We start from the raw sequence: 23297 nt of genomic DNA on the forward strand, positions 1-23297 counted from the left end.
CATGGGAACCTTTGTGTAGTGGCATAGTCCAGCCCTTAACCCAGCACTGCCAGGTCATTGCTAAACCACGTCCCTCAGCATCGCATCTGAACTGCTTTGAGACCCCTCCAGGAGAGGAAGCAGCCCTGGGCAGCCTGGTTCAGGGCTGGAAAAGCCTTTTGGGGAAGAAATTGTTCCTCATGTCCAATCTAAGTCTTCCCTGGTGCAACCTGAGGCTGTTTCCCCTTGTGCTACCCTTGTTCCTTGGGAGCACTGAGGGCACTTTTTCTTGAGAGGAAGGGAAGGGAGAATGGTCCAAACCCTGCTGGCTGCTTCCTTGTGCAAATCTTCTCTCACTGACCCTGCCTCAGGGAAGCAGCTACAAATCTCAGAGCCTGGGATGTGTGGAGTTGAAGGAGTCCAAAAGGCTCATGCTGCTTCACAGGGGTGAAATCCCTCTGAATCTGCCTCCCTGGATTGAGGTTTGAGGTCTTGCAACCTGTTTCCTCAGTGAAATGAGTGAGCAGCCAGTGCCGTAGCCAAGGACACGGATTTGTGGAAGCTGACACAGGGATACTCCTTTTGGCCTCTTCTCCCAAGTAATTAATGGCAGGACAAGAGGAAACAGCCTCAAGCTGCACCAGGAGAGGCTTAGATTGGGTATTAGGAAGATTTTTCTTTCCTGAAACAGTGATCAAGCGTTGGAACAGGCTGCCCAGGGAGGTGGTGGGTCAAAAAACAAGTAGATGTGGTACTTGGGGGGACAGTCTAGTGGTCAAGGAGGTGTTGGGTAGAAGGTTGGACTTGATCTTGGAGCTCTTTTCTGACCTTTGTGATTCTTGCTGCAGCTCACAGGGATTGGAACTGGAGGTCTGCAGGCTCTGAGTTGTTCAGTGTTCACTGGCTGCGTTTTGTGGCTCCCCACTCCAAGTGGTTAATTCTGTCAGACACACTAAGAAGCTGCTTGTTTGAGTTTGGTTTTGTGCTATGGAGTCAAGCACAAATAGTCCTTCTTTTGTGCTTGGATACAGGAGTAGTAATGGGATGCTTTGCCCGGTTTCCAAGATCAAATAACTCACCCTCCTCTTCCCTACCCTGCTGGGGATGGATGGCTGGTGGGCAGGAAGAGAAAAGCATCTCAAAAGGAGTTGTTCTTCCCAAGCAGGGCTCGGGGCACTGATGTAATGGTGGGAAGGATGTGACTGCCTGGCTGCACAGGACAGGGAGTTTTAATTGCATTACACAGACACGAGTAGTTGGAGGCTGTTCCCACACTGGGTTATGGCACTAAAGCTCCAGCGAGTGTGTGAGGAGTTCCAGCATCTCTTGCAGCAGGGCAAGATCAAAAGTGAGTCCCACAATGGTGCCGTTTATAGCTGAAATAAACCAGAAAGAAACTCTGTCCCTGTGGTGCCTGCTGTTACCAAAGGCCTGGGGAGGAGGCAGATTCCCAGCCTGGTGGCACTGCTGGCTACCCAAAGGCTGGCTGCAGAAGTGCTGCTCACGCCGTACAGGGGGCTGTGTGAGGTTTCAGGGTGCTGGCCAACTTGGGCAGCCCCAGATTCTCACTCCTGGCTGTTCCCTTCTGGCAAGAAAAAAGCATCATTTCCCTTCTCAGACCTGCTTCCTCTCTTGCATATTTGCTTCTCTTTTCTCTGCCATGGGAACACTTTGGACATCCAAGGGAAGTCCTCTTTGGAATAAATGGAAATGTCACTGTGCTCTGCTTGCTTGCACCCAGGGCTGCTCCCCACGAGGAGCACACACCACAGCAGGGTGGTGGATTTACCACAGGTGGCAGAAATGGGCCAAAACCACTGGAGAAAGGGTGTAGAGAGCATGCTACTGCTGCTCCTGACACCACGGGGGTGGCAGCAGCTGCTTGTGCTGTGCTGTGGGAGTGCCTTGAGATGGAAACTCAGCCCAATCTCCCTCTCCTTCCTCTCTTGGCATTCTGAGGTGTTTGTCTTCTGCTCCTCCCATACACACCTGGGCCCCTGTCCTGGCCACCTTCCCAAGGCAGGCTTTCTGCCCCAGGCAGATCAAGTGTAGGCTCATGTATGCTGCAGGGTGCAAAAAGGAGGATTAAAGTGTTGCAAAAGGCAGAGAAGCTTTGTGGTGCACAAATCAAATGTGACCAGAAATGGAGGTCAATGGATGAAGTTGCAGGTCTTGGGTTGAGTAAGAGCATTCAGAGGTGCTGGGAACTTCTCTTGACCAGGTGACTTCATCCCCAAGAACAGGATCTTGTTCTCAGTGTGTATCTTTAGTCTTCACTGAACTTGGATTACCACACAAAAGCAGGGAAACAACAGCAGATGAGTTTGCAAACCTTGTTGTGAGGAGCAGCTGAGAGCTCTGGGCTTGTCTGTGCTGGAGGCAAGGAGGCTGAGGGGAGACCTGCTGGAATGGGCTGCCCAGGGAGGTGGTGGAGTCACCAACCCTGGATGTGTTTAAAAGCCGTTTAGATGTGGTGCTTGGGGATGTGGTTTAGGGTGCACCTTGTAGAGGTATCAGTTGCACTTGGTGATCCTGAGGGGCTTTTCCAACTGGAATGATTCTGTGGTCTTTTACACCCCCCTGAAAGGAGGTTGAAGAGAGGCAGGAGTTGGTCTCTTCCCTCTAGTAACAAGTGGCAGGGTGTGAGGAAATGGCCTGAAGTTGCACCAGGCGAGGTTTAGGTTGGGTATTGGGAGAAATGTCTTCACTGGAAGGGTTGCCAAGTCCTGGAACAGACTGCTCAGGGCAATGCTGGAGTCCCCAGCCCTTGAGCTGTTTAAAAGCCATGTAGATGTGGTTAACTGGTGACTTGGCAGTGCTGGGTCAGCAGGTGGACTTGCTGATCTGAAAGGTCTTTTCCAATCTGTGATTCCCCTTTCTAGACTAGCACCACTACTGAGCTGTCCCAGGGACCCCAGCAGGCTTGCTGGTGCAGAAAGCTAAACAGATTTCTGCCTGCAAGTGTATGTTCTTTTGTTTTGTTGTTGTTGCTACTGACCCCTCTACCACTGTGGCATCCTCTGAGATGCCCTGCACTGTGCTTACAATCAGTCACTAACAAGAAGTGCTTCCTAGTTTTGGTTTAACCACCAGGGACCTAAAACTGAGCAGAGTTTGTGGTTGGAGTGACCTCTAAATTCATCATGGAAATGGGCCAGCAGCTTTCCTGAAGCAGGAAGAAGTGAATTTCTGTCTTACACTCAGCTTTATTTCTTTAGTCCAGCTGCTGTGGCTGTGGATGAAGGATTCAGGCAACTGATGCAGGGATACAACCTGCTGCACAGCAACAGCTTTGTGCTGCTGGGAAATAATGGCTCAGGTAGGAAGTTAGCAGAAGGCAGCAGAACGTGGCACAAGTGTCCAGGAATAATAATGAGTGCAGCATAAGTAGATGTGGCACTTGAGGTCTAGTGGTCATGGAGGTGTCAGGTGGAAGGTCAGACTTGATCTTAGGTCTTTGTGAGCACTGGATTGAGGTGAATGGTCTGTTTTTTTCACCTTGGAGCAGATGCAGTGAGTTGAATTTAAGTGTTTTCCCTGTAGGTTTGGCAGACTTTGGCTGCTGCAGCACGTTTTAACCCACTGCAGAGGCAGGTGCTACCCACAGCACCCTGCTTGTGGCACCCAGTGGCCCATGGTGTCCCTGCCACCACCCCAGTAAGGGGAATACGTTGCATGCAAACCCAAGGAGCAGTGTGCCCATCACTTTGCTCAAGCCAAATACCTCCCAACAATCAAAAGTCTCTTAATTATCACAGGATGGTTCAAGTTGGGAGGGATCTTTAAAGGTCACTTAGTCCAAACCCCCAGCAGTGAGCACAAACATCTTCAACTTGACCATATTGCTCAAGGTCTCATCCAACCTGGCTTGGAACACTTCCAGGCTTGGAACACTTCCAGGCTTGGATCCTCCACAATTTCTCTGGACAACTTGTTCCAGTACCTCCCCACCCTCTTGGGGAAGGGTTTCTTCCTTATATCTAATCTAAATCTCTTATGTCTAATCTAAATCTCTCCTCTTCCAGTTTGGGAAGGTGTAATCCTGTGTTCAAGCATCTTCTTGTCTCTTGGCAGGTTAAAAAAGTGCTTTTGATGCCTCTTGAGCAAGTTTCTCTGTACCCAAGAGACTGACATAAATGGCACCAGGCACAGGTCAGAGGCAGGCAAAGTCAGCAAAGGTCACATCACACTCCCTTCATCAGAGCAAGGGGACACAGTCTCAAGCTGTGCCGGGGAGGTCTAGGCTGGATGCTAGGAGGAAGTTGTTGCCAGAGAGAGTGATTTGCATTGGAATGGGCTGCCCAGGGAGGTGGTGGAGTTGTCATCCCTGGAGGTGTTGAAGAAAAGCCTGGCTGGGGCACTTAGTGCCATGGTCTCATTAATTGGATAGGGCTGGGTGCTAGGCTGGACTGGATGAGCTTGGAGCTCTCTTCCAACCTGATTGATTCTATGATTCTGTGACCACTTGGATTATGCAGAAGTCATTTTATTTCCATGTTGTGTCAGGTTTGGTTTCCAACATTTGTTCTTTTGCAATCCTGACTCTCAGGGTCCTTTAACTGACACTACAAAATCCAGATGTCCATGGACACCCTGTACCTGGACAGAGAATGGAATCAGAATCATTTTCATTAGGAAAGACTTTGAAGATCATTAAGTTCAACCATTCTCTAACTCTCCCCAAGCTTGGTGCTAAACCATGTCCCTCAGCACCACTTCTCTGCCTCTTTCAAACACCTCCAGGGATGGGGACCAGAGAGAACCATAGAGTGTTTTGATGTGGAAGGGATCTTCAGGGAGGTTGTACTAGATGACCTTTAAAGTAGACAACTTCAACTGGATCAGGTGGCAGGGATGGGATGTTATCCAGAGGGACCTGGATAAACTTGAGAAGTGAGCTCATATGAATTTCATGAGGTCAAACACAGCCAAGAGCAAGGTCCTGCACCTGAGTCAGGGCAATCCCTGCTATCAACACAGGTTGGAGGCTGAAGGGCTGGAGAGCAGGCCTGTAGAGAAGGACTGCAGGTGGACATGAGCTGGAAAGCCTCAAAGCTCCATCCCACCTGTTGCATCTGGATGCTGATTCACAGATTGCATTGGGTTGGAAAGGACCCTCATAGGTCATCTTGTCCAACTCCCTTGCAGTGAGCAGGGACATCTCCAACTAGATGAGACTGCCCAGGGCCACATCAAGCCTGACCTTGAATGCTTTCAGAGAGACACATTTTCTGTGATCTCTGCAAACATTCTTGGAGCAGCTGGTGGTGGACCTAGAGGATTTGCATGGTCAGGAGCTCCATGGTCAGGAGCTCTAGGTGGCTGTGGGGTGCTGAGCTGTCACTGGGGTGCAGCATCTGCCCAAGGGATGTGCCCTCCTATGGGCTAAATAGAGTCATCTCCCTCCTACGGGCTAAGTAGAGCCCATAGGAGGGAGATGGCCCCAAACATGGGCTCTGTGCTGCTGCCACCACACTCTTATGCCCCTCATCACATTGTAGCCCAGCAATGGGTGAACTTAATTGCTTCTTGTAGTTTTATGCTTGTGTAAACATAAAACCCCCTTCCCCTGATGCCCCTCAGCACGTTGTAGCCCAGCAATGGGTGAACTTAATTGTTTTATGTAATTTTATGCTTGTGTAAACATAAAAACCCCTTCCCCTGATGCCCCTCACCACGTTGTAGCCCAGCAATGGGTGAACTTAATTGTTTTATGTAATTTTATGCTTGTGTAAACATAAAAACCCCTTCCCCTGATGCCCCTCACCACGTTGTAGCCCAGCAATGGGTGAACTTAATTGCTTCTTGTATTTTTTTGCTCATGTAAACTTAAAAACCCCTTCTCCAGAGCCTGGTGGAGGTGTTTGCAGACTGGCTTGTGCTGCTCTTCAGAGCTTGCTCAGCACAGCTACGGGAAAAGACTGCAAGAGCTTAGTCCTGACCTTCAGCACAACCCAGATGCTGTTCCCAGGAGGAAAAAAGCTGGTTTGTGTTGAGGTCGGTGGTGCCATTGTGCGGGATGTGACCTGCCCCACCAGGGGAGTGAAGCCCCTCCATTAATCATTTGTTAGCTCCACAGGCTGGAAGAAGGCCAGAGGCTGAGAGGCAAGAGGCTGCCAGGCTCCTGCAGCAGAAAAGTTTTCTCTTTAAGATCTTGACCTCTTGTAAAGTCAGAAATAGAGCTGTGGGGCTTAAGGGGAAACCTTAACTGTTGGGATCCCCTTCTCAGCAGCATCTGTTTGGGCTGGTCGACATCGGAGACTCCCTGGCAGGGAGCTGAGCCTGGGCTGTTACTGTAAATAGAAGTTACTTCAAATGCTTCTGCTGTGCTCAACACCCAAACACAAGTCCCCCGGGGACAGTTTCACCTTGCACCTCAGGAGTAGTGAGTTGCTTAGTGGCCAGAAGAGGAGGAGGAGGCAGCTCTGCTTTCCCAGCAAGCTGCTTTCACTCCCGGAGTCCAGCAGAAGCCAGAGCTGCCCTCCCTGCCGCCCAGCAATGCTGGTGGGAATGAAGAGGATGAGTTTGGGATGGCAGAGTGTTGCCATCCCCTGTCACAAAACTTGTCCCTCTGCCCGTCTCTTCCACAGACAGCATTTGTACTGGGCTGTTCTGTAGCAGCTGGCTGCCTGCTGCTGCTCACCCTCCTAGGGATGCTTCCTCCTTCCTCATCCCTCTCCCACAGAGGCTGTTCTCAGCTTCCTCCTTCCTCATCCTTCTTCCACAGAGGCTGTTCTCAGCTTCCTCCTTCCTCATCCCTCTCCCACAGAGGCTGTTCTCAGCTTCCTCCTTCCTCATCCCTCTCCCACAGAGGCTGTTCTCAGCTTCCTCCTTCCTCATCCCTCTCCCACAGAGGCTGTTCTCAGCTTCCTCCTTCCTCATCCCTCTCCCACAGAGGCTGTTCTCAGCTTCCTCCTTCCTCATCCTTCTTCCACAGAGGCTGTTCTCAGCTTCCTCCTTCCTCATCCTTCTTCCACAGAGGCTGTTCTCAGCTTCCTCCTTCCTCATCCCTTTTCCACAGAGGCTGTTCTCAGCTTCCTCCTTTTTCATCCTTCTTCCACAGAGGCTGTTCTCAGCTTCCTCCTTCCTCATCCCTCTCCCTCAGAGGCTGTTCTCAGCTTCCTCCTTCCTCATCCCTCTCCCTCAGAGGCTGCTGTCAGCTTCAGGCTGCTGCCTGCAGGCAGCCCGGGGCGCGCAGGGCAGCGGTGTGCGGCGGCTGCCCGGGGAGGTGCCCGGTGTGGCCCGGGGTGACCCGCCCGTGCCCTGCTGGCTCTTGCAGAGTTTGCCGTGTCCCTGGCGGAGAAGATGCAGGCTCAGGAGATCCTGCGGAGCCTGCGGCTCCCCGAGTTCGATGACCTCAGCCAGTTCTTCCGCAACCTGCCGGCCACGGCCCTGGTGGGCATCGGCGCCCTGGCCGCCGTCGTCGCCTACTGGTTCGCCAGCCGGCCCCGGGCCGTCAAGCCGCCCTGTGACCTGAGGATGCAGTCGGAGGAGGTGGAGGTGAGGCCAGGGGCTGCGGGGGGGAGGCTGGGTGTTGCTGGGGGTCTGTGCCTGGGAGCCACAGAGTTGGTCTGGTGGGAAAAGTCCTTCAGGGCCACGGAACCCAAGCAGCGGCCCCAGACGACAGAACCGCTGCTGAGCCGTGTCCCTCAGCAGCACATCTCCATGGCGTTCCAGTCCCTCCAGGGATGGGGACCTCAGCACCGCCCCAGGCAGCCCGTTTCAGGGCTTGACAGCCCTCCTGGGGAGGAAATTGCTCCTCATGTCCAACCCAGACTTGGTGCAACTTGAGGCCATTTCTTCTCATGCTATCACTTGCTCCTTGGCAGTAGAGACCAATCCCCGCTTGGCTCCAGCCCTCTTCCAGGGCTCTGTAGAGAACCAGAAGGTCTTCCCCCAGCTTCCTGTTCTCCAAGCTGAAGAACCCCAAGTCCCTCACCTGATCCTCACCAGACCTGCCCCCCAGAACCCTCTCCAGCTTCATCTAGACCAAATCCAGCGCCTCAAGACTACTCAGCACTGCTCAGGCCACCCCTTGAGTGCTGTGTCCAGTTCTGGGCCCCTCAATCCAAGAGAGATGTTGAGGTGCTGGAAGGTGTCCAGAGAAGGGCGACAAAGCTGGGGAGGGGCCTGGAACACAAACCCTGTGAGGAGAGGCTGAGGGAGCTGGGGGGGTGCAGCCTGGAGAAGAGGAGGCTCAGGGCAGAGCTCATTGCTGTCTGCAACTACCTGAAGGGAGGTTGTAGCCAGGTGGGGTTGGGCTCTTCTCCCAGACAACCAGCAATAGAACAAGGGGACACAGTCTCAAGTTGTGCCAGGGGAGGTCTAGGCTGGATGTTAGGAGGAAGTTGTTGGCAGAGAGAGTGATTGGCATTGGAATGGGCTGCCCAGGGAGGTGGTGGAGTCACCATCCCTGGAGGTGTTCAAGATAAGCCTGGATGAGGCACTTAGTGCCATGGTCTGGTTGATTGGCCAGGGCTGGGTGCTAGGTTGGACTGGATGATCTTGGAGGTCTCTTCCAACCTGGCTGATTCTATGATTCTGTGATTCAGTGTCCTTCTTGGAGGGAGGGGCCTGAAACCGAAGCCAGAACTCAAGGAACAGCCTCACCAGTGCTGAGTACTGGTAGACAGTCCCTGTCCTGGTCCTGCTGGTCACACTATTGTGACCCAGGCTGGGATGCTGTTGCCAGGACCTGCTTTTGGTTGTTCTGAGGACTCCCCAACCTCATCCTGGCATCAGCTGTGTGATGTGCTGTGCCAGGGACCACTTCACTCCTTCATTTACCTTTTTCTCAGATAGAGGCTCAGATACAGCCTGGGATTTTCAGAAACATTTTGGTCTTAGTTTTCCTTAACCATCTATGACCAATTAAATACTGATAGGATCAAATCAAGTGGTGCTGCTTCTGTGTGCCCATTGCTGAGTTTGCTGCTGGAAACTTGGTAATGATAAGAAAAAATGGACCCAAATCCAGGCATAGAAGCTGAGGAGTTATTAATTTTCATGCTTCAAAAAGAGGCTTTAAAGTTTAATGAAGCTGCTTCTCCTCAAAGAGCAGAAACACTCCTGAAAAGTGTTTCCACTTAATATCTGGAAGCAATGAGGACTTTTCCAGCCTTTGGGGATGTCCTCTCTAAAATGCTACTGCCTTCAATTCCAAAATCTTTTCCAAAGCTGGGAGGAACTGATACTTCCCAAGGCAGTTTTCCACCGTGGGTTGGACTTCAGTGAGACTTTCTCCTGACTCACAGCACAGTCCTGGTTTGGTGACACTCAGCCTGCCTGGCTCCCCTTGCCCACTCCTAAACCACCCCTGCACTGAGCTCTAGAGCTTGGCCTCTGCTTTAGTTTACCCTTCATAGAATCATAGAATCAAGCAGGTTGGAAGAGACCTCCAAGATCATCCAGCCCAACCTATCCCCCAGCCCTATCCAGTCATCTAGACCATGGCACTAAGTGCCTCATCCAGTCAGTGCCAGTCCTGGGGACCTGTGCAGCCCCACGTACTCCCTTCCTCCAGCATGTCCCCACTGTGTCACTTGCAGATTTATCACTCCTCCTCAAGCATCCTTGGGGAAGCATTGAGCATCTCCTGCAGCAGCCAGCTGGGTCAGGTGGTGCTCCATGTCACAGGGGAGCTGAGGTGGATGTTCTACATCTGCCATACTTTTGGGTGCTGGAGCAGGAACACAGTGGTGGCTGCAGAGGTCTACCTGGCATTTGGGGAATGAGATGCTTCATGGTTCAGGGCTTCCCCATCCCTTGCCCATAGGAGAGTGCTGATCTCTGTGTCATGTCATGTCAGATGGCCTTATAGAAGCTTTCCAGCACAGATGGCCTATAGGAAAGATGGGGGGGACACTTTATCAGGGAGTGTAGTGACTGGGACAAGGGGGGATTTACACAGAATCACAGAATTAACCAGGCTGGAAAAGACCTTCAAGATCATTGAGTCCAACCTAACACCTTCCAATTAACTAACCCTTGGCACTAAGTGCCTCATGCAGCCTCCTTTTAAACACCTCCAGGGATGGTGACTCCACCACCTCCCCAGGCAGCCCATTCCAATGCCAATCACTCTTGCTGTGAAGACTTTCTTCCTAACATCCAGCCTAAACCTGCCCTGGCACAGCTTGAGGCTGTGTCCCCTCATTCTGTCCCTGGGTGCGTGGGAGAAGAGACCAGCCCCCACCTGGGGGTTCTTTCAGGTAGTTGTGGAGAGCAATAAGGTCTCCCCTGAGCCTTCTCTTCTCCAGGCTGATTTAGATTAGATGTAAGGAGAAATCGTCCACTGTGAAGGTGGTGAGACCCTGGAACAGGCTGCTCAGAGAAGTTGTGGAGTCTCCTCCTCTGGAGACTTCCAGAGCCCATCTGGATGTGTTCTGATGTGACCTGCCCTAGGTGATCCTGCTTTGGCAGGGGGGTTGGACTCAATCTCCATCCATGGAAATGCTCAAGGCCAGGTCAGAGTGAGTAACATGACCTAGTGGAAGGTGTCCTCGCCCATGGCAGGAGGGTTGGAGCTAGATGACTTTTAAGGTTGCTCCCAAGCCAACCCATGCTGTGGTTGTGGTTCTGTGTCCCACAGGGTCTGGCTGGAGCACGCCGGTCGGTGATCGGGGACAGCCCACAGCTGCTGACACACTACTATGATGACGCCAGGACCATGTACGAGGTCTTCAGGAGGGGATTCAGCATCTCTGGTGAGAGCCTGGGAGGAGATGCAGAGAGAGGTGGAGAGGACCACATGACATAGAGACTGAGAGAGTATGGGAGCCTTAAAAGCTTAGGGAAGCTCAGAGAGGGTAGAGGCTGGAAGAGTGTAGGCACCATCAAAGGGTGGGAGGCCCAAATGGTGTAGAGATCCATTTGGACTCAGACTAAAAAGGGCCCCAAAAGGGAGTGGGAGGCTCAGCAAGTGGAGATCTTAGAGAATGGGCAGCCCAAAGCATGGAGGGAAGCAAAGTGAAGGGAAACCCAGACATGAAGGTCCAGAGGGTGGGAGTGCTGAAGGGCAGAGGCCAGGAAAGTGGGAGATCAAGTGAGTGGGAGGTCCAAGGGGTGGGGGGCTGAGGAAGGAGAAGGCCCAGTGAGGAGCAGGGCAGGTGCTGCAGCCTGCACTGCCCACGGTGGTGTGGGTGCTGCCTTTGGAGGGGGGCAGGGGTGGGTCATAATTAAGGTGATGATCTGCCACGTGCGTTACTACTGAATATTCCCGTGCAGCCTCTTGGTGCCACGAGATCTTTCTGCTGCCGCTGGCAGACAGCTAACAGCCTGACTCCTGCAGCCTCAGCAGAGCTCATCAGCCCTTATTCATCTCCAGCACATTTATGAATCCATTAAATGGGGCTGATCTGGGCACGGAACCCAAGCGAGCTCCTCTGCTGCTGCAGATGCTGAGGCTTGTTCTGCTGCCTCTTCACCAGTCGCTCCTCCAGCTTACCTAACAGCAGAGGAGTCTTTCAGTTGCAAAAGACCTCTAAGATCTGGGGCCAGAGGAGACCATGAAGACGAGCAGAAGGTGGGAGCACCTCCCTATAGGGACAGGCTGAGAGAGTTGGGGCTGTTCAGTCTGGGGAGAGAAGGCTCCAGGGAGACCTTAGAGCAACCTTCCAGTATCTGAAGGGGGCTACGGGAGAGCTGGAGAGGGACTTTTTGCAAGGGCTTGTAGTGATAGGACAAGAGAGGATGGATTGAAGCTGGAAGAGGGGAGATTGAGACTGGAGTCTTGGAAGAAATTCTTTCCAGTGAGGGTGGTGAGACACTGGAACAGGCTGCCCAAGAAGTTGTGGATATCTCCTCCCTGGAAGTGTTCAAGGCCAGATTGGATGAGGCCTTGAGCAACCTGGGCTAGTGGAAGGTGTCCCTGCATGGGGGTTGGAACTAGATGGTCTTCAAGGTCCCTTCCAACCCAAATCATTCTATGATTAAGCCACATCCTCAGGTGCCATGTCTGCAAGTCACCTGAACACCTCCAGAAGTGTTATCTCCACCACCTCCCTGGGCAGCCTGTTCCAGCCCCTGACCACTCTTCCTTTATTCCCTTTGTTCCTTTCATTTCTTTCTCTCCAGAATGCTTTACCTTTTATTCCACAGTGTGGCTGGGTGAAGGACTGTGACAAACCATCTTAGGAAAGCTGAGTGTGGTCTATCAGTCCATCCTCCTTACCCCAGGATGGATGATACCATTATAGAGAGCTCTCACACACCTGTGAGATGGCATCTCCCACTCCAAAAAGTCACAGTGACTCTTCCCTGCTCTGCCATAACTATTTCTGTGCTGGCTGCTCACGATTTGCTGCCTTACTCAACACACCACTTTCATAGTCAGATTATTTTTTGCTACCTCCAGAAGCCTCCCTGGAATTGCAAATATTTCACACCACAGGGTGGAGATGAATCACTAAGTCAGGAGGGAGATGGAGCTTGTGCAGGTAAGTACAGTCAGCAAATTAATTACACTTCTCAAACATTCCTCCTGTCATCAAGCACTGTGTGTTGTCTTCCCCCCTTCCAGAGCAGGCTGTGCCAAAAATAGCACTTTTCACTTTGAAGAGTTTAAATCAACAGGCAGGGAGAGCAGTGGGAGCTGGTGTTGGGATGAAAGCCCTCACCAGACACTAATGCTCACTCCACCTTTGAAGAAATGTCTTTTAACGAGGCTGTCTGGGGGCAAACTGCTGCTGCCCCCTCTGCAGCTCTGAGAGGAGGTTGAGGCAGCCATCTGGGAGACCCCAGCAGCCCATCTTCCATTAGTTGCACTCAGGTACTCGATGGGATCAGCCTTGCTGTGAGCTCTGTCCCAGAAGCAAGAACCAATCTTGATAACAGTGGATTCACTCTTGGAGGGCTGTGCTGCATCCCCACAGCAAGTTAACCCCTGCCAACTCCATCATCTCCGCTTGTGTCTTCCAGAGAATGGTCCCTGCCTGGGGTTCAGGAAGCCCAAGCAGCCCTACCAGTGGCTGTCCTACAAGGAGGTGAGCTGGAAAATATCACCCCCCCAGAGTGCTCTCACCTTGCCCAGCAGAAGAACCCACTGGTTACACACACATTAGACCAGGGTGAAGCGACCATGCCATGCAAGGGCTCCAAGTTCCTCTGGTTGAGCACACTGCAGTGTGTTGGCTTTGGGGGGGGCAGCTCAATGCCATCAATGCTTCAAAGCCATGGGGCACTGCCAAACAGTGGTCAGCTATTGGTGGCTGATGATAATGTAAACATTTGACCTTTAGACAGCAAATTCTAGAGCCTTTGAAAGTTTTACTTAGTTTGTTATTGCTTACATTCCTCTTTTTCCTGTATCTTGTTGCTCTCCAAATTTCAGGTGGCTGAAAGAGCAGAAGCTCTGGGTTCAGGCCTTCTTCAGCAGGGCTGCAAGCCTTCCACAAAGCAGTTCATTGGGGTCTTTGCTCAGAACCGCCCAGAGGTGAGATCTGAAGCTCTACTTGATGTCCCCCGACTTGTGAGCTTGCTTTAGACTTGAAGCTTACTCTCAAGTGTGCTAAACCTGGCTGCCATGGCCCCCTTCTCACATTCATGCTTTGATGTCCTCCTGCAGTGGATCATTTCTGAGCTGGCTTGCTACACCTACTCCATGGTGGTGGTTCCCCTCTATGACACCTTAGGTCCCGGAGCCATTCGCTACATCATCAACACAGGTACAAGCAACGGTGACATAGAACCAGAGAACTGTTGAGGTTGGAAGGGACCTTTGAGATCATCAAGTCCAGCCACTCATGTGATCTGCTCTGAAACCAGTTTGGTTGCTCAGAATGGTTCCTTCCACTCCCACATGGAGTACTGTGTGCAGTTCTGGAGCACCAAACACAAGAAGGACATCAAACTGTTAGAGCGAGTCCAGAGGAGAGGCACGAAGATGCTCAGAGGGCTGCAGCAGCTCTGCTATGAGGACAGGCTACAAGAGTCGGGGCTCTGCAGCCTGGAGAAGAGAAGGCTTTGAGAAGACCTTATAGTGGCCTTCCAGTATCTGAAGTGGGCTACAGGAAGGCAGGGGAGGGATTATTGACAAGGTCTTGTAATGACAGGACAAGGGGGAATGGGTTTAAACTGGCAGAAGGGAGATTCAAACTGGATGTTAGGAAGAAGTTCTTGGCAGTGAGGGTGGTGAGACCCTGGCACAGGTTGCCCAGGGAGGTTGTGGAGCACAGAAGCACTGAACGTGATCAAAGATCACATTCTGTGCTTCTGTGCTCCACAACCTCCCTGGAGGTGATCAAGGCCAGGTTGGATGAGGCCTTGAGCAACTTGCTCTAGTGGGAGGTGTCCCTGCCTATGGCAGAGGGTTGGAACTGGATGATCCTTGAGGTCCCTTCTAACCTAAACCATTCTGTGATTCTACTCCATGATTTTCTTCTGCCTCCCCAAAGATGGGTGGGTTTAGTCACTGGGTGTCTCCAAGTCAAGGCTTGTGAGGAGCTGTGAGTCCCTATGCTGGGTCAGGGCTGCTTCTGCTGCATTTCCCACGTGCCTGGTTGTGCAAAGCCATGGATGGGGCTGCTCTGGCTGTGGGAATTACTCCACAGCCACCCACTCCTGTGCCGCTTCGTGTTTTGCCTCCTGGAATTTTTAGCCCACTTGGTGAGAAATTTGAGTCTTTTGAACTGGATCCCAGAATTCATTCTAGTCCTCAGCTACAGCTTTGGGGTGGTTTTAGGTTAGCTCAAACAGCACTGGTTTTCTAAGGGAAAGAAATGTCACATCCCAGGATTTATGATGTTTTGCCTGGGATATCAGAACTGATACAGAGGCAGCTGCAAGCCAGCAGCCAGGCTTGCATTTAAAAAAGCACTGACCACAGACAGCTCATTTGGCTGCTTGCCTTCCAGCTGACATTTCCACAGTCATTTGTGACAAACCTGAAAAAGCCAGAATACTCCTGGAGCACGTGGAGAGGAGGGAAACACCAGGTCTGAGCTCCATCATCCTGATGGACCCCTTTGAGAAGGAGCTGACCGAGAGAGGAAGGAGGTGTGGGGTGCGCATCCAGACCATGCAGGAGGTGGAGGTAAGTTTGCTCCCTCTCTTTGTTTACTATCTCTTGTGGTTTCTGTGAAGGCAAGCAGCAACAGAACAAGGGGGGACAGTCTCAAGTTGTGCCAGGGCAGGTCTAGGCTGGATGTTAGGAGGAAGCTGTTGTCAGAGAGAGTGATTGGCATTGGAATGAGCTGTCCAGGGATGTGTTGAAGCCAAGCCTGAATGGGGCACTTAGTGCCATGGTCTAGTTGATTGGACAGGGCTGAGTGCTAGGTTGGGCTGGATGAGCTTGGAGCTCTCTTCCAACCTGGTTGATTCTAAGAGCCAGTAAAAGAGACAGGGACTTGTGAATGCAGTGGCAGGCTCAGTGTCTGGAGAGCAGGAAAGAGCAGCTCATGGCTGCTGATGTTGATGTGCGGCTCAGTGCAGATCAGTGCTGTCACTCCTTGTTGTGAGCCAACATTTCAAACCTTCCTGCTCAGATCAGACATCAGCTGCTCATCAAGCCTGAGAAGGGAGGTTGCTGTTTGAGACACTGCCCTCCCACATGGAAGCCTACAGCCTTACACTTCTAAGCAACAGCCTGGATCCAGCTTAGCCAACCCGAGGATGGCACTGCAGTGAATGCAGGAACGTTTGGCTACGGAAGATGACCTGAGTGTTAGCCACACATTGCTCTGCTCTAGCTCATGCTCTCCCTTCATAGCTTGCAGACTATTAACAAGTGAGTTACAGCCCAGGAATGAAAATGGAAGTCAGTTTTGCTACTTCAATCTCTTTCAGGACTGTGGCCGTGAGAGTCGACACGTGCCTGTGGTGAGTGTCGGGAAGCTGCTTCCCCCGCTGCTGACTGCAGCTGGCTCTGTCACATCTCTTCCACCGAGCACAGAGAGAAGGGTTTGCTCTGGGCAGAAGGAATCAGCATGGTAGGGGTGGGGAGGGACCTCTGGAGATCATTCATTCCAACCCCTGGAAGCATGCATGTCTTGAGGGTCAGTGCCTCATGACCAGTTGGAGGGGTGATGGTTTGAACTGAAGGATGGAAATTCAGACTGGAGAGAAGGAAAACATTATTTTCCACTGGAGATGGTGAGACCCTGGCCCAGGTTGCCCAGAAGGGTGGGAGATGCCCCTTTTCTGGACCCATTTCGGGTCAGGTTGTTTGTGGCTGTGAGCAACCTGCTCTAGTTGCAGATGTCCCTGCTGACTGCAGGGGGTATGAACTAGATGACCTTTAAAGGTCTCTTTCAATCCAACCCACTCTATGACTCCAGGACCCTCTCCAATAGAGAAAGAGTGGAGGGGCCCAGGGTCTGTGGGTTACCATCCACTGGAGATGTCCATTTGGTTCATCCTCTGCACTTGGGACTCCTTGACTGAGATGCTTCATCCTTGCTGAGCATGTTAATGGGACATTAATTAAATGTCACTGTTAAGACACTCAAATTAAATGTTGCTGTTAAGACACTCGATTCCAGGCAGCACTGGGAGGATGTGTTTTCATCCTTGGCTTCCTGGTGGGTTTTTGGTAGATCAGAAACAGGACCTAGCAGCATTTCCCTGGGATATATCAGGGAAAATGGCACTGAGGTGGTTTTTTTTTCCACTGGCTGCTCACACTCATGCAAAAGCAGCTTCTGATTTTTGGGCTCCTTATGTATTTATTTATTTGTGATCCAAAGGAGGAGCCCACACAGGCAGTGGTGCTGAGAATGGGAGCAACCAGCAGCTTCAGAAAGCAGTCCCCTGGTGTGAAGAACCACAGCTTTCCAGAATTTATCTGGAAATCAGTACATTGTCTCAAGCTTCCCCCACACACCTACAGGTACAGGTGGTGGCTTTGAAACATGAACTGCAAGATGTTCCACCCAAGTCTTCTCAGGCACATCCTTCACGCAGCTGGAGCAAAACACAGGGCAGGAATAGAACTTCCATCAACTGCAGAAACCTGATCAAAAGAGGCTTTGGGTGGGTTTTAATACTTGCCAAGGGGAGTGAAAGGTTTTTACAGTGCAGCTGAAACAATTAACTCGACCCTTAAGTTTCTAGGATGCCATCAGCCTGCCACTGAGCCTTCTGCAACTGACTGATGGGGTTTTCTTCTTCTCCTTGTGTGCTTCCAGCCTCCCCGACCTGAAGATCTATCCATTGTTTGTTTCACTAGTGGCACTACAGGTAAAAAGAGGCATTTTGTTCTTGACTAGATGATCATCTGAATTGTTAATCCCATCCCAATATGTGCAAACTCGCTGCTGTGGCAGTGCTATCCAAGAGTCTCTCTGCATACACACTGGGAATTAAAAAGACTGATGGATTTATTTCCTGACACACATTTTGGCAGGATGATTTTCCAAGTGGTTTGGAAGTTTGCCCACGTGTCTGCTTCCCATTTTGCAGTGTGGTTGTGAAGCACTGGATGGGTTGGTGTTTATCTTAGCAGATGTGGCTCTGCAGCTTTCCACTTGCTGTATCCTAACCACAGGAGTGGTCCCAGCCCCCACCAGTGCCCTCAGCAACTCTGCTCTGCAGCATTGCCCCAGCTTGCTCATGTGTTCCTCATCTCCTCAGGCGGGCTCTGGGGCACCCTAGCTGCCAGTACTGGCATGCCCCTGTCTTCTTTTGCCTTGGAGAGGAGCAGCAGCACTTCCCTGCCTGCTTTTAGCAGATGCAGTGCTTTCTCCTCTCTCTAGACTGTGGAAGGAATTTCCTACTCTGAGCACCTGACCTCCGTAACATCTATCAAAAGGGTATTCAGGGAAGGACCATGCTCCAGGGAGGAACTCTCCCAGCTTCACCTATGCCCTCAGGATTGCTTAATGCTCATTCCTACCCCCAAGCATCCTCCATTTGGCCTCCACTCATGTAGGCAAGGAGAAGATGCCCTCCAAGAAGAGATTTGCTTGTGCTGCTCGGCAAGGAGAGCACAAAGCCTGAAGGTTAGGCTGAGGATGAGGGGATATCTTCATCTTCCACCTCCTGGAGAAGACCTGCACTGCAGATCAGGTGAGCAACTGCCTTATTAGTGCCAAGTACAAACTCACAATGGAGTCAATGTTCTTAACCATCAAAAATCCATATACAGTCACATATTGATCTACAATATACTGATATACAATCACATATTGATGTACAATATATTGATATACAATCACATATTGATATACAATCACATATTGATGTACAATATATTGATACACAATCACATATTGATATACAATCACATATTGATGTACAATATATTGATACACAATCACATATTGATATACAATCACATATTGATGTACAATATATTGATACACAATCACATATTGATATACAATCACATATTGATGTACAATATATTGATACACAATCACATATTGATATACAATCACATATTGATGTACAATATATTGATACACAATCACATATTGATACACAATCACATATTGATGTACAATATATTGATACACAATCACATATTGATACACAATCACATATTGATGTACAATATATTGATACACAATCACATATTGATACACAATCACATATTGATACACAATCACATATTGATATACAATCACATATTGATGTGCAGTGTATTGATATACAATCACATATTGATGTGCAGTGTATTGATATACAATCACATATTGATGTGCAGTGTATTGATATACAATCACATATTGATGTACAATATATTGATATACAATCACATATTGATATACAATCACATATTGATATACAATCACATATTGATATACAATCACACACTGATGTGCAGTGTATTGATATACAATCCCATATTGATATGCAATATATTGATGTACAATATAATGATACACAATCCTATATTGATGTCCCTGCCTATGGCTTTTCCACCAACACTCTCATGTGGTTTTCCACGTTGTGTTTTGGCATCAAGGCTTTGACTTGCTCTGCAGCCCACATCAGGATATTTCTAGTGACCATCAGAACTTCCTTCCAGCAGATAGGTTCTCAGAGGCTCTCTCAGTTGTGAAGGGCTCTGAATGTTTTTGTGTGGTGGGAAACTAACTTCATCTGTTAAAATCTGTAACCTCGAAATTGTAGAATTGGAAACTATTTTAGCTGTTGGTAGTGAAAACAAAAACCCAAACATCCCAGAAGTGAACTTTGATGTGTGCTTTTCTTTGATAGGAACAGGTGTCCAAATGCCTGCCCAGGGAGAAGGGAGAGCCTGAGGTTGCTCAGCTCGGGCCACAAGACCAACTTCTATTGTTGGTTTCATCAGTGCTCAGAAACAAGCCAGAAGCACACAGATGTCCCCAGACCATCAGGATACAATTACTCCAGAGAAGCAAACTGGCATTTCCTCAAGGATCCACCTGTAACCAGTTGGATAACAATTGCTTCCCAGTGGTTTCTCACAGCCTGCCAGTACATGTCCCTGGCTGCCAGGAGGTGGGAAGAACTCGTACCCTATAATGGATCTCACCACTGAGCTGGTGCTGGAGCTGCTGCTTGAAAGACTCATTTAGTGATGTGGGAAATGTTCTTCTGCTGCTTGTGAAAACCATCAAAACAGCCTGGCACAAGGATAAGACAAACTGCCATATCCAGGCTATGAACTGACTGGGACCACAGTGCACCCATGTTCCTAAAGGGACACTCACAAGAGGTGTGAGGAAATTCAAACAGGAGGGCAGTGTGTTCACATCTGGCATTGCTTTTTTGTTTGTTTTAAAGGAACTGCCAGCCTGCCAAGATGTCCAGTTCTGGGCTCCCCAGTTCAAGAGGGAACTTCTGGAGAGACTACACTGGAGGCTGTGAAGATACTGAGGGACCTGGAGCACCTCTGAGGAGTAAAGGCTGAGAGCCTGCAGAAGAGCAGCCCTAGAGGGGGTCTGATCAATGCTCAGCAATAACTAAAGGGACAGGACAAGGGGCAGTGGGCACAGAACCCAGGAGATTCTATCTGAAGAAGAGGAGAAACTTCTCTGGTGTGAGGGTGCTGGAGCCCTGGAGCAGGCTGCCCAGAGACGTTGTGGAGTCTCCTCCCTCCAAATGGACCTTGTGATCCTGGGCAACTTGCTCTGGGTGGGTTGAGCTAGATGATCTCTAGAGGTGCCTTCCAACCCCCACCATGCTGGGACTCTGTAACCTGTTTCTCTCAAAGTGGCAGTTCTGGGAAGGGGCTTCTAGCAAGTGGCACCTGTTTTGCTGGGCTCACTCTTAAAACAGAACTAAAGAAGGTGCAAGTTTATCCCCCAGCCCAAAAAGATGCAGCTCTCCTGTGGGCAGTCTGGCTGCTTCTGGGCTTCTCCTGATGAAGGCTCTCCTGGCTCTAAGACCACTGCTCTGCTCTGACACCATCAATACTGCAGCCTCTCTGGGATTGCTGGTGGGACATGGAAGAAGGAGAGCCAGGATGGTCCCCTCCACTTCCAAGTACATCATGACAATTTGAGCAGAGACATAGAATATGCCTTTAAGGTCAGAGGTGGAGTAAGTAAACAAGTCTGAGGGCTGAAAGCACCTGAGAAATCATCCAAACAAAAAGAAATCTGTGCTAAGGTGCAGGAGGCAGATCTGCTGCTGGCATGGCAGGAGAGTGCAGGTTTGAATCTCCAAAGCAAGCAGGTATGTCCTCTCCTCCACCAGGGTGTGACCTGCGGGCTGCTGACATAAAGAAACCTGTGCAAGGCTGCAGGAGTGCAGCTGATTGTTAGGACTCCAAGGGCTGAGCACAGGGATTTGGCTGGACAGCTAAAACAACACAGGCATTGCTGGGTTTGCTCTTACACCTGATGTTGGTTCATGAAGTTCTCTGGAGGTCTGGATCCTCTTGGGCATCCAGCTGTGAAAATAAGAACCTTGGAGCAAACCCTGCCTGGCTGAGATAGCTCCTGCCAGGGACAGGAGCAGTGTGGCTGGGAAGCTGCCAGCTCCAGCTTCACCTCTCAGCATTGGAGGAGGATGAACATGAGAGCAAAACAACACCCTGTGCACTGTGTTCATCTGCAAGTGGTTGGGACTGAATCACTGCAAGGCCTTTGGAACACCAAATTTTGAGTCTGAATCACTGCAAAGCCTTTGGAACACTGAATTTTGGGTCTGAATCACAGCAAAGCCTTTGGAACACCAAATTTTGGGTCTGAATCACTGCAAAGCCTTTGGAACACCGAATTTTGGGTCTGAATCACAGCAAAGCCTTTGGAACACTGAATTTTGGGTCCGAATCACTGCAAGGCCTTTGGAACACTGAATTTTGGGTCTGAATCACTGCAAAGCCTTTGGAACACTGAATTTTGGGTCCGAATCACTGCAAGGCCTTTGGAACACTGAATTTTGGGTCTGAATCACAGCAAAGCCTTTGGAACACCAAATTTTGGGTCTGAATCACTGCAAAGCCTTTGGAACACCGAATTTTGGGTCTGAATCACAGCAAAGCCTTTGGAACACTGAATTTTGGGTCCGAATCACTGCAAGGCCTTTGGAACACTGAATTTTGGGTCTGAATCACTGCAAAGCCTTTGGAACACTGAATTTTGGGTCCGAATCACTGCAAGGCCTTTGGAACACTGAATTTTGGGTCTGAATCACTGCAAAGCCTTTGGAACACCAAATCTTGAGTCTGAATCACTGCAAAGCCTTTGGAACACAGAATTTTGGGTCTGAATCACTGCAAAGCCTTTGGAACACCAAATATTGAGTCTGAATCACTGCAAAGCCTTTGGAACACAGAATTTTGGGTCTGTATCACTGCAAAGTCTTTGGAACACCAAATCTTGAGTCTGAATCACTGCAAAGCCTTTGGAACACAGAATTTTGGGTCTGTATCACTGCAAAGTCTTTGGAACACCAAATCTTGAGTCTGAATCACTGCAAAGCCTTTGGAACATAGAATTTTGGGTCTGTATCACTGCAAAGCCTTTCGAACACCAAATCTTGAGTCTGAATCACTGCAAAGCCTTTGGAACGCAGAATTTTGGGTCTGTATCACTGCAAAGCCTTTGGAACACCAAATCTTGAGTCTGAATCACTGCAAAGCCTTTGGAACACCAAATCTTGAGTCTGAATCACTGGCAAAGGCTTTGGAACACTGAATTTTGGGTCTGAATCACTGCAAAGCCTTTGGAGCACAGAATTTTGGATCTGAGTCACTGCAAGGCTCTTGGAAGCACAACACATTGTGTTTGGAATTGCTTTAGTGCAATAAACACTTGCAATAATTACTGCTTTGTTGGAGACTTTGTTTAATGGTCTGAGCAGGATGGGTAGAGGAGTGTGTTCAGAGAGGGGCCAACAAAGCTGGTGAAGGGTTTGGAGAACAGGTGTAGTGAGGAGCAGCTGAGGGAACTGGGGTTGTTCAACTAGGAGCAAATGAGGCTCAGGGGGCACCTTCTGGCTCTCTACAACTTCCTGAAAGGAAGCTGGAGCTAGGTAGGGGTTGGTCTCTTCTCCCAAAGAACAAGTGACAGGACAAGAGGAAGCAGCCACAAGTTGGAGCAAGGGAGGTTGAGGTTGAATGTGAGGAACAATTTCTTCCCTGAAAGGGTTGTCAAGCCCTGACACAGGCTGCCCAAAGCAGTGGTGAAGTCCCTACCCCTTGAAGGGTTTTCAAAGCTGTGTAAATGTGGTGCTGAGGGATATGGGTTAGTGGCAGACTTGGCAGTGTTGGGTTAATGGTCAAACTTGATGATCTCAAATGCTTCTCAAACCATTCTGTGAGTCTCTGCTCACCTGTAAGAGCATTGCAGAGCTCCTGGGGACATCCCTGTGCCTACGCAGGTTACCTGCAGGTAAAGCTCCTCTGATCTGCTTCCGCTCGGCATAGCAGGAACTGCGCTGCAGCAGTGGGATCGAATTAAACCAATCTGCTTAAAAACACTCTGGAGAGAGAGAGGTTGGCTCTGTAATCCCAATTCGAGCTGAGCTGTGCCTTCTTTTCAGAAATAAACCCTTTGAGGCTGATGCAAAGGGACAGTGGTGTGACAGGAGGACATGCAGAGTCCCACATGCCCATGCTGAACAGGGCTCTTAGCGCTGGTTTGTGTTGGCTCATGCGTTTCAACGTCCACTCCTGCTCTTCCACAAACACCAAATATTAGTGTGTGAGCAGATGAGAAATGCAGAAGATGTGTTATGGTGTGAAGGGGGATTCCCAGCTCAGAAAAGAGGGAGGGAAGAGTAAATATTGATGGTGTGGAGCTGCCCGAGCAGGTGATGGATGAAATGCTGCTAGTGCAGTGCCTGGCAGGGGGACAAGGCAGGACATGGAGACTTTGCCAGCTCCTTAATGGGTTTGTCTTCAGGACACTTCTGCTCTGCTGCTGCCAATATTAATGATTTATCTG

General features: G+C 50.1%; 1 protein-coding gene across 5 annotated transcripts in view; it reads left to right on the top strand.

Moving 5' to 3' along the window:
• ACSL6 (acyl-CoA synthetase long chain family member 6) overlaps positions 1–23297 on the top strand; it is a 75745-nt gene that overhangs the window by 22720 nt on the left and 29728 nt on the right. For all 5 annotated transcript variants that reach the window (XM_064161527.1, XM_064161529.1, XM_064161528.1 and 2 more), the window contains exons 2-9: positions 7259–7479; positions 10571–10685; positions 12898–12962; positions 13310–13411; positions 13544–13643; positions 14832–15010; positions 15763–15795; positions 17103–17154. In XM_064161527.1, the coding sequence (XP_064017597.1) occupies positions 7259–7479; positions 10571–10685; positions 12898–12962; positions 13310–13411; positions 13544–13643; positions 14832–15010; positions 15763–15795; positions 17103–17154 (867 nt within the window). The remainder of the gene's footprint in view (positions 1–7258; positions 7480–10570; positions 10686–12897; positions 12963–13309; positions 13412–13543; positions 13644–14831; positions 15011–15762; positions 15796–17102; positions 17155–23297) is intronic.

This window comes from Pogoniulus pusillus, chromosome 22 (genome assembly GCF_015220805.1).
Source record: "Pogoniulus pusillus isolate bPogPus1 chromosome 22, bPogPus1.pri, whole genome shotgun sequence".
Taxonomy (NCBI): Eukaryota; Metazoa; Chordata; class Aves; order Piciformes; family Lybiidae; genus Pogoniulus; species Pogoniulus pusillus.